An 11,844-nucleotide genomic window follows, 5' to 3' on the forward strand; every position below is an offset into this window, starting at 1 on the left:
TCATCGTCGTTAAAGGGAAACTTGGGGGTTTTGGCAATGAAGCCCTTTATCTACTTCCCCAGAGTCAGATTGACTCAACAATATCATTTGTATTTATCTATAAACTGGGTTGGAATATTCTCCCAAGTATACACTATAGCCTATACCCTACAGCTCTACATCCCTACAGCGCCCAGCAGGGACATAAAAATGGTATCAACGAGTTAATCTGACTCACTGCCAAAATCCTGAAGTATCCCTTTAAAGTGTTCTCTCTCTCCTTCTAGTGGAAAGACTGAGTACCAGGCTACCCACGGAGGGAGGCTGAGGAGGGCCAGTACGTTTGAGAGGCGACCCAGCAAGAGATACCCCTCCCGCACTCACTCACTGGGTGGCAAGGGTTGGTATATTCTCCCCAGTACACACTATCGCCTATACCCTACAGCTCTACATCCCTCTACATACAGTAAAACACCCATACAGGCAGTTTCCCATGTCAATTCTCCTGTGCTTGATTCACTGACCTGATTAACCTGGCTTTCTCTCTCTCCACAGCCCTGTCTCCAGCCAAACCACCACATATCAGGTGGGTTCCTGAGAGCACAGGACAACCAAGCATGTACAGAGCCTTTACAAAGGATGCACACCCCTTGACCTTTTCCACATTTTGTTGTTACAAAGTGGGATTAAATGGATTTAATTGTAACTAACTTTCTGTCAACGATCTACACAAAATATACTAATGTCAAAGTGGAAGAAAAATTCTAACATTTGTAAAAATTAGACACTAATGTATCTTGATTAGATAAGTATTCAACCACCTGAGTTCAACCACATGTTAGAATCACCTTTGGCAGCGATTACAGCTGAGTCTTTCTGGGTAAATCTCTATGAGCTTTCCACACCTGGATTGTGCAACATTTGCCTATTTTGTTTTTCTTCTAAATTCTTCAAGCTCTGTCAAATTGGTTGTTGATCATTGCTAGACAAACATTTTCACTTTCAAGCCTTTCCGCAGATTTAAGTAAAAACTATAACATTCACTGTCTTGGTAAGCAACTCCAGTATAGATTTGTTCTTGTGTTTTAGGTCATTGTCCTGCTGAAAGGTGAATTCATCTCCCAATGTTTGGTGGAAAGCAGACTGAACCAGGTTTTCCTTTAGGATTTTCCTGTGCTTAGCTCCATTCCATTTTCTTAGTTTTCCTGAAAAACTCCCTAGTCCTTAACAATTACAAGCATACCCATAACATGATGCAGCCACCACTATCCTTGAAAATACAGAGTGGTATTTGGTGATGTGTTACATATATGTTTGGGGCAAATCAAAACACTTTGTAATCAGGACAAAAAGTGAATTGCTTTGCCACATTGCAGTATTACTTTAGTGCCTTGTTGCAAACAGGAGGAATATTTGTGTTCTGTACAGGCATCCTTCTTTTCACGTCGTCAATTAAGTTAATATTGTGGAGTAACTACAATGTTGTTCCATCCTCAGTTTTCTCCTATCACAGCCATTAAACTCTGTTTTAAAGTCACCATTGGCCTCATGGTGAAATCCCCAAGTGGTTCCCTTCCTCTCTGGCAGCTGAGTTAGGAAGGACGCCTGTATCTTTGTAGTGACTGGGTGTATTGATACACCATCCAAAGTGTAATTCATAACTTCACCATGCTCAAAGGGATATTCCATGTCTGCTTTATTTTTTTACCAATAGGTGTCCTTTGTGAGGCGTTGTAAAACCTCCCTGGTCTTTGTAGTTTAATCTGTGTTTGAAATTCACTGCTCGGCTGAGGGACCTTAAAATGATCTGTATGTGTGGGGTACAGAGATGAGGTAGTCATTAAAAAAAATATTATTTCACACAGTGAGTCCATGCAACTTATTTTACATGTTAAGCACATTTTTACTTGTGAATTTATTTAGGCTTGTCAAAACTAAGGGGTTGAATACTTATTGACTCAAGACATTTCAGCTTTTGATTTGTAATTAATTTGTAAACATTTCTGAAAGCATAATTCCACTTGGACATTGAGGTGTTTATGTAGGCCGGTGAGCAAAACAAATCTATATATTTAATCCATTTTGTAATTCAGGCTGTAACACAACAAAGTGGAGAAAGTCCAGGGGTGTGAGTACTTTCAGGAGGAGTTGTATGTTTACGCCTCTATTCATGTTAAAGAGCAGTATGGTAATGAGCAAGATGTACATTTTATAACAATGTATGTAAATTGAAGATATGTTTCGGTTAATGATCTGTATGTAAATGTGATCTTATTGAGCAGTTATATTGTTCTGTTTCAGCTCCCACACCAGCCCCGAACCTAGTCTACACCCGGTAAGACACACACACCTACACACACACAATGGTTCCTCTTGGATATGAAGGTTAAAAAGGAAAACGTCAGTGGATACCTTTGTGACTGATTACCATGGCAATGCATCTGCTATATTCAACTGAATATTATTTTCTCAGTCTTTTTCTCCATCTGTCTCTGTTCAGTACCAGCGTAACATCCCTATAGCCCATGAGCCTTGGCACCCAGCCCTCACTCCCCCCATCTACCTACAACACTCAGGACACACATCCCCGCACAGGTGAGACAGACACACACATAGGTAAGGCAGTTGATGTGTTAATGGTGTGTAGTGAGTCCCCCTAGCCCCCAGAGTTCTCTCTCATTTCAGAGGTGCTCTCTTTCTCTCTGCCAGGTATCTCCACTATCTTTTTCTTTTTGAATGTCTCTTTCACTTCATATCACTGTTACATCATTCATGTGTTGCATCATTTAGACAGGCTGTGTGTGTGTGTGTATGCTTACCGTGTGTGTGTGCGTACCGTGTGTGTGTCATTTCCCATGTCCAGAGCGCCTGCCGTAGTAGCAGTGAGTCAAGAGCCCAGTCATCGGTCAGTACCAGAGAGAACCAGCGGGTCTTTCCCAGGATCCATCAGTGTGGTGTACAGAGACAAGGTCATGACTGCACTCTGACCCCTCCACCCTGACCTCTACAGCTCTGACCCTGGACCCTGTCCCAAACCCACCTCTAAATCTAAACTCTAACACATACGCACATGCATAGGAGACAACTGGAATACAGAAGACGGAGAGAGACTGGGGGACAGAGAAACACTGGTTGTGGACTCATGGACCAAAATACCTCGCCATCCTCCTCATCATCACCATCATTACACACCAGCCTTGTCTACCATGTGTCTTCTCCATCAGATCACCACCACCATGCTGTGGAGACAGAAAGAGAGAGACTTTAAACACAGAGAACATAGAGAGATCTCTCTCCTAGTGGATTGGACCATGATGTTTGATGTTCAGTGCCTTGTTAGTTCATGTAATTGTTGTTGATACTTTAGTGGCTGAATGCTACAAAGTCCTCAAATGTAACTGGGTAAGATTGTTTTGTAAAACAAACGGAATTTCAATCATACCGCGACATTATTGTTCTGCCCAGTTAGCGGGTAGATTTGCTTTTAGCCAAATCCTTTTAGAGCCAAATAATTAAATGTTTTGAAAAGTTATCCTAGATCAGGATTCATTGTTTGAATGTAAGATGCCAATCATTTGAGAGAGTGTGAAGTAGTCTGTCACCATAAACTGCTGTAACTAGGGATCACATGGTTCTACATTACATCTGTAGGGGAATATAGCGACTTTGGAGATCTCAGCTAAACGATGAAGGAACATGTTCTTGTTAAATCCTTATCAGCAATATATACATTACATTATATACATTACAGTAGGATGTCATGTTATGGAAGTCTTGAGTCTACCGCTGCAGATCTGCCTTTATTCTTCAGAGACGTGTGTGTGAGGGGTTCAGGCTCAGCTTAATCAACCCCCATAGATCAATAGAAAGGCTCTGATGGCCTTGTTTACCCGTGTTAATGCTGATTGTGTTTACATCCTCAACATTCCTTCCTGTTGCCTTGAGATTGTTCCTCTTATCACAACCAGCCTTAGATTGGTTGCTACAGCCTTGTTGAATAAACGCACTGCTTAAACTCCTTCACTGAAGTTGAATAATGTACACGTGAACACACACACACACACACACACTGAATCACTGTTAAAATGATGTGCCACACACACACACAGACTACCAAAGCACAGGTGGCTGGTTGTACCTTAATTGAGGAAGACGGGCTCATAGAATGTTATCAAACGTGGTTTCCATGAGCTGTCCTCCCCTCAGCAGCCTGTGTACCAAAGAGAGGTTTTAAAAACTGGTGTTACTGTGTGGTAATGAAGGTGGAACAGGGTGCTGGTCTGGTTCTGTGTTTCTGGACTGTGTTTTTGATTGAGGGTGATGTGCTGTTCCCAGTTTCCCTCTGAGTGGTCCTGTCCTGGGAGGGGAGCAGCAGTTCAGTGTTGAGGAGAACGAGGCACTGTACTCTGGAAGCATACACCATCGCCACCGCAGACACACACACTACGACAACAGCCAGGAGACTTACTGTCACACACACAGCAAGAACCGTGAGTATACACATACACACCACGGCAGCCAGGGTATACACACCACGGCAGCCAGGTTATACACACCACGGCAGCCAGGGTATACACGCCACGGCAGCCAGGTTATACACGCCACGGCAGCCAGGGTATACACGCCACGGCAGCCAGGTTATACACGCCACGGCAGCCAGGGTATACACGCCACGGCAGCCAGGGTATACACGCCACGGCAGCCAGGGTATACACGCCACGGCAGCCAGGTTATACACGCCACGGCAGCCAGGGTATACACGCCACGGCAGCCAGGTTACAGACGCCACGGCAGCCAGGCTACAGACGCCACGGCAGCCAGGCTACAGACGCCACGGCAGCCAGGCTACAGACGCCACGGCAGCCAGGTTACAGACGCCACGGCAGCCAGGTTACAGACGCCACGGCAGCCAGGTTACAGACGCCACGGCAGCCAGGTTACAGACGCCACGGCAGCCAGGCTACAGCCGCCACGGCAGCCAGGCTACAGACGCCACGGCAGCCAGGCTACAGACGCCACGGCAGCCAGGCTACAGACGCCACGGCAGCCAGGCTACAGACGCCACGGCAGCCAGGCTACACACGCCACGGCAGCCAGGTTACACACGCCACGGCAGCCAGGCTACAGATGCCACGGCAGCCAGGTTACAGACACCACGGCAGCCAGGTTATATGTTAACACTGTGTATGTGTTTAGAACACAGAGCCCCTCCCTGTCCTGTAGATGAGTTGGAGCTCTGTCTGCTCAGCCCCCTGGAGACAGACAGCAACACCTCTCCCTGGCCTTCACTACATGTCAACATGGACAACAAGGTACAGTTACACACCAGGTCAGACATATTTTAGCAGTTGTTTTAATACACATTTGGACTCCGCCTCTCTCTCTCTCATCTCTCAGGCAGAGGAGAAGCAGCTGTCTGAGAAGTCTCTCCAGCCCTCCTCTCCCCACAGCCCTCCAGACCATCTCAAGTGTAACATCTTCAAAGCTCAGATGGAGGCTGTCTTTAGAGTGAGTACTAACCCCTAGTGATGGAGGCTGTCTTTAGAGTGAGTACTAACCCCTAGTGATGGAGGCTGTCTATAGGGTGAGTACTGACCCCTAGTGATGGAGGCTGTCTATAGAGTGAGTACTGACCCCTAGTGATGGAGGCTGTCTATAGAGTGAGTTCTGACACCTAGTGATGGAGGCTGTCTATAGAGTGAGTGACGGAGGCTGTCTATAGAGTGAGGACTGACACCAGTGAGTGACGGAGGCTGTCTATAGAGTGAGTACTGACACCTAGTGATGGAGGCTGTCTGTAGAGTGAGTTCTGACACCTAGTGATGGAGGCTGTCTATAGAGTGAGTACTGACACCTAGTGATGGAGGCTGTCTTTAGAGTGAGTACTAACCCCTAGTGATGGAGGCTGTCTATAGGGTGAGTACTGACCCCTAGTGATGGAGGCTGTCTATAGAGTGAGTACTGACCCCTAGTGATGGAGGCTGTCTATAGAGTGAGTTCTGACACCTAGTGATGGAGGCTGTCTTTAGAGTGAGTACTAACCCCTAGTGATGGAGGCTGTCTATAGGGTGAGTACTGACCCCTAGTGATGGAGGCTGTCTATAGAGTGAGTACTGACCCCTAGTGATGGAGGCTGTCTATAGAGTGAGTTCTGACACCTAGTGATGGAGGCTGTCTATAGAGTGAGTGACGGAGGCTGTCTATAGAGTGAGGACTGACACCAGTGAGTGACGGAGGCTGTCTATAGAGTGAGTACTGACACCTAGTGATGGAGGCTGTCTGTAGAGTGAGTGATGGAGGCTGTCTATAGAGTGAGTTCTGACACCTAGTGATGGAGGCTGTCTGTAGAGTGAGTACTGACACCTCGTGAGTGACGGAGCCTGTCTATAGAGTGAGTACTGACACCTAGTGAGTGACGGAGGCTGTCTATAGAGTGAGTACTGACACCTAGTGAGTGACGGAGGCTGTCTATAGAGTGAGTACTGACACCTAGTGAGTGACGGAGGCTGTCTATAGAGTGAGTACTGATACCTAGTGATGGAGGCTGTCTATAGAGTGAGTTCTAACACCTAGTGAGTGACGGAGGCTGTCTATAGAGTGAGTACTGACCCCTAGTGATGGAGGCTGTCTGTAGAGTGAGTTCTAACACCTAGTGAGTGACGGAGGCTGTCTATAGAGTGAGTACTGACCCCTAGTGATGGAGGCTGTCTATAGAGTGAGTACTGATACCTAGTGATGGAGGCTGTCTATAGAGTGAGTACTGACACCTAGTGATGGAGGCTGTCTATAGAGTGAGTACTGACACCTAGTGATGGAGGCTGTCTATAGAGTGAGTACTGACACCTAGTGATGGAGGCTGTCTATAGAGTGAGTACTGACACCTAGTGATGGAGGCTGTCTGTAGAGTGAGTACTGACACCTAGTGATGGAGGCTGTCTATAGAGTGAGTACTGACACCTAGTGATGGAGGCTGTCTATAGAGTGAGTACTGACACCTAGTGATGGAGGCTGTCTATAGAGTGAGTACTGACACCTAGTGATGGAGGCTGTCTATAGAGTGAGTACTGACACCTAGTGATGGAGGCTGTCTATAGAGTGAGTTCTGACACCTGGTGACGGAGGCTGCCTATAGAGTGAGTTCTGACCCTATTGAGTGACGGAGGCTGTCTATAGAGTGAGTTCTGACGCTATTGAGTGACGGAGGCTGTCTATAGAGTGAGTTCTGACACCTAGTGAGTGACGGAGGCTGCCTATAGAGTGAGTTCTGACACCTAGTGACGGAGGCTGCCTATAGAGTGAGTTCTGACCCTATTGAGTGACGGAGGCTGCCTATAGAGTGAGTTCTGACCCTATTGAGTGACGGAGGCTGTCTATAGAGTGAGTTCTGACCCTATTGAGTGTGTGTTTGCAGTAGCCGTGTAAAAGCTAACATCCCCTCTTGTCCTCTCCTCTTCTCCTGTCATCCTCCTGTCCTCTCCTCTCCTCTTCTTCCTCTCTTGATGAAGGATGCTCCGCTGACGCCCAGAGGGAAGACCTGTAGTCAGGAGATCAACGACAGGCCAGTAGTAGCAGTGATACATTACTCCTCCCAGTGTGTGTGTGTGTGTGTGTTTGATGGTGGATGATAATGGTATGTGTCTCAGGTATCAGAGCTCCAGTCAGGACTCTCGAGACTCTGCCACTTCCAGTCTGACCACAGAGAAAACGTCCCTCCGCCCCGACCACAACTCAACCACAGACAGACCCGCCAAGTCTAACCCTAACACCAACCGCAGGAAAAGACTGGTCAGGCAGTTCAGCTTGTAAGTATGGCAGGGTATTCACAACCTGCTCTGGGATTCCATACGATGCTCACAGCTGTGTCCTGTACTCAACATACTGTCATAACCTAGCCACTCTACACAAAAACCTATGATGTCAGTTATTCACTACTCATGTGACACATTTAGAATGCTGTGGCTGAACACTGTCCTGTAATTGGTCCTCAGTAACCATGAGGACGAGGACAATCTCCCAGAGGCCCTTGCAGCGATCTCTTCCCGGAGCACTGGGAAGTGTGGATCTAACAACTCACTGGACAACCAGACACAACCCTCCATATACCCTCAGGAAACTAACACACAGGTCATCACACCCCAGAGCACTCAGCAACACACTCTTTTCATAGCAGAGCATTTGTCCATTTGGATCAGAGCCTTATCATTTCTAAGCAAATACCAGGATAATAGTAGATTGTGAACTGAACTGTTTTGTGTGTGTTGCAGATGGACATGCCGATACTGGAGCTGAGGAGTCCATGCTGTGAGCGTTCTCCCTCTCCCCACCTCTCCTCTTCCTACTACCACACCTCCATCCCTCCCCTGGTACCCTGCCTCGCCTCTCACACCAACAGGTAACACACACTCAGGTTACACACACACAGGTTACAGACACACTTAACACACAAATTCCAGTCATGTAACATTCCTCATGATGATGTGTGTGTGTTTAGCGGGGAGGAGATGAGGTTGGGCAGAGAGAAGATTCTCAGGGCTCTCCTGATGACGGAGCTCTGAGTCCGTGACCCCTGTGACATCATGGACCTGGTCTGAGACGACCTTCAGGAGTCCCATGTCCACTGGCTGCACTCACCAGTCAGCATTTACTGTACATAATGCAGTCAACCTTTCTAGATTTGCATACAGAAGACTTTGCTTAAGTGTTATTTTAAAAGGAACATGTTTTATGTCTACCCACACTGCACACCCTGCAACAACATTCTCCCACACTACACACCCTGTAATAACATGCTCCCACACTGCACACCCTGTAATAACATGCTCCCCACACTACACACCCTGTAATAACATGCTCCCACACTACACACATGTAATAACATGCTCCCCACACTACACACCCTGCAATAACATGCTCCCACACTACACACCCTGTAACAACCTGCTCCCACACTACACACCCTGTAATAACATGTTCCCACACTACACACCCTGTAACAACCTGCTCCCACACTACACACCCTGTAATAACATGTTCCCACACTACACACCCTGTAACAACATGCGCCCACACTACACACCCTGTAATAACACGCTCCCACACTGCACACCCTGTAATAACATGCTCCCACACTACACACCCTGTAATAACATGCTCCCACACTACACACCCTGTAATAACATGCTCCCACACTACACACCCTGTAATAATATGCTCCCACACTACACACCCTGTAATAACATGCTCCCACACTACACACCCTGTAACAACACGCGCCCACACTACACACCCTGTAACAACACGCGCCCACACTACACACCCTGTAATAACACGCTCCCACACTACACACCCTGTAATAACACGCTCCCCACACTGCACACCCTGTAATAACATGCTCCCCACACTACACACCCTGTAATAACATGCTCCCCACACTACACACCCTGTAATAACACGCTCCCACACTACACACCCTGAAATAACACGCTCCCACACTGCACACCCTGTAATAACACGCTCCCACACTACACACCCTGTAATAACACGCTCCCACACTACACACCCTGTAATAACACGCTCCCACACTACACACCCTGTAATAACATGCTCCCACACTACACACCCTGTAATAACATGCTCCCCACACTACACACCCTGTAATAACATGCTCCCCACACTACACACCCTGTAATAACATGCTCCCACACTACACACCCTGTAATAACATGCTCCCCACACTACACACCCTGTAATAACATGCTCCCCACACTACACACCCTGTAATAACATGCTCCCCACACTACACACCCTGTAATAACATGCTCCCGCACTACACACCCTGTAATAACATGCTCCCGCACTACACACCCTGTAACAACCTGCTCCCACACTACACACCCTGTAATAACATGCTCCCCCACACTACACACCCTGTAACAACATGCGCCCACACTACACACCCTGTAATAACATGCTCCCACACTGCACACCCTGCAACAACATGCTCCCACACTACACACCCTGTAACAACATGCTCCCACACTACACACCCTGTAACAACATGCTCCCCACACTACACACCCTGTAACAACATGCTCCCACACTACACACCCTGTAACAACATGCTCCCACACTGCACACCCTGTAATAACACGCTCGCACACTGCACACCCTGTGATAACACGCTCCCCACACTACACACCCTGTAACATGCTCCCACACTACACACCCTGTAATAACACGCTCCCCACACTACACACCCTGTAACAACAATGCTCCCACACTACACACCCTGTAACAACATGCTCCCCACACTACACACCCTGTAACAACAATGCTCCCACACTACACACCCTGTAACAACATGCTCCCCACACTACACACCCTGTAATAACACGCTCCCACACTACACACCCTGTAATAACATGCTCCCCACACTACACACCCTGTAATAACATGCTCCCCACACTACACACCCTGTAACAACATGCTCCCCACACTACACACCCTGCAACAACATGCTCCCACACTACACACCCTGTAATAACATGCTCCCCCACACTGCACACCCTGCAACATGCTCCCACACTACACACCCTGTAACAACCTGCTCCCACACTACACACCCTGTAATAACCTGCTCCCACACTACACACCCTGTAATAACATGCTCCCCACACTACACACCCTGTAATAACACGCTCCCACAATACACACCCTGTAATAACATGCTCCCCACACTACACACCCTGTAATAACACGCTCCCACACTACACACCCTGTAATAACACGCTCCCCACACTGCACACCCTGTAATAACATGCTCCCCACACTACACACCCTGTAATAACATGCTCCCCACACTACACACCCTGTAATAACACGCTCCCACACTACACACCCTGAAATAACACGCTCCCACACTGCACACCCTGTAATAACACGCTCCCACACTACACACCCTGTAATAACATGCTCCCACACTACACACCCTGTAATAACACGCTCCCACACTACACACCCTGTAATAACATGCTCCCACACTACACACCCTGTAATAACATGCTCCCCACACTACACACCCTGTAATAACATGCTCCCACACTACACACCCTGTAATAACATGCTCCCCACACTACACACCCTGTAATAACATGCTCCCCACACTACACACCCTGTAATAACATGCTCCCCACACTACACACCCTGTAATAACATGCTCCCCACACTACACACCCTGTAATAACATGCTCCCCACACTACACACCCTGTAATAACATGCTCCCGCACTACACACCCTGTAATAACATGCTCCCGCACTACACACCCTGTAACAACCTGCTCCCACACTACACACCCTGTAATAACATGTTCCCACACTACACACCCTGTAACAACATGCGCCCACACTACACACCCTGTAATAACATGCTCCCACACTGCACACCCTGCAACAACATGCTCCCACACTACACACCCTGTAACAACATGCTCCCACACTACACACCCTGTAACAACATGCTCCCCACACTACACACCCTGTAACAACATGCTCCCCACACTACACACCCTGTAACAACATGCTCCCACACTGCACACCCTGTAATAACACGCTCGCACACTGCACACCCTGTAATAACACGCTCCCCACACTACACACCCTGTAACATGCTCCCACACTACACACCCTGTAATAACACGCTCCCCACACTACACACCCTGTAACAACAATGCTCCCACACTACACACCCTGTAACAACATGCTCCCCACACTACACACCCTGTAACAACAATGCTCCCACACTACACACCCTGTAACAACATGCTCCCCACACTACACACCCTGTAATAACACGCTCCCACACTACA

The 11,844-nt window shown here is 47.8% G+C and overlaps 1 protein-coding gene across 5 annotated transcripts in view; it reads left to right on the forward strand.

The window, feature by feature from the left end:
- The window catches only part of ptpn3 (protein tyrosine phosphatase non-receptor type 3), a 32,497-nt gene extending 23,714 nt beyond the window's left edge, over positions 1–8,783 (forward strand). For 3 of the 5 annotated variants that reach the window (XM_029746520.1, XM_029746521.1, XM_029746522.1), the window contains 12 exons: positions 267–379; positions 535–565; positions 2,281–2,314; positions 2,480–2,574; positions 4,315–4,469; positions 5,176–5,291; positions 5,377–5,487; positions 7,485–7,537; positions 7,623–7,781; positions 7,968–8,103; positions 8,244–8,371; positions 8,471–8,783. In XM_029746520.1, coding sequence (XP_029602380.1) covers positions 267–379; positions 535–565; positions 2,281–2,314; positions 2,480–2,574; positions 4,315–4,469; positions 5,176–5,291; positions 5,377–5,487; positions 7,485–7,537; positions 7,623–7,781; positions 7,968–8,103; positions 8,244–8,371; positions 8,471–8,534 — 1,195 coding nt within the window. In that variant the 3' untranslated portion in view covers positions 8,535–8,783. Of the gene's footprint in view, positions 1–266; positions 380–534; positions 566–1,068; positions 1,088–2,280; positions 2,315–2,479; positions 2,575–2,842; positions 4,003–4,314; positions 4,470–5,175; positions 5,292–5,376; positions 5,488–7,484; positions 7,538–7,622; positions 7,782–7,967; positions 8,104–8,243; positions 8,372–8,470 lie in introns of those variants that run through there. The other 2 variants (XM_029746524.1, XM_029746523.1) reach the window with 2 other exon arrangements.
- The last annotated feature ends 3,061 nt before the right edge of the window (positions 8,784–11,844 follow it).

Source organism: Salmo trutta, chromosome 3 (assembly GCF_901001165.1).
Source record: "Salmo trutta chromosome 3, fSalTru1.1, whole genome shotgun sequence".
Lineage (NCBI taxonomy): Eukaryota > Metazoa > Chordata > Actinopteri > Salmoniformes > Salmonidae > Salmo > Salmo trutta.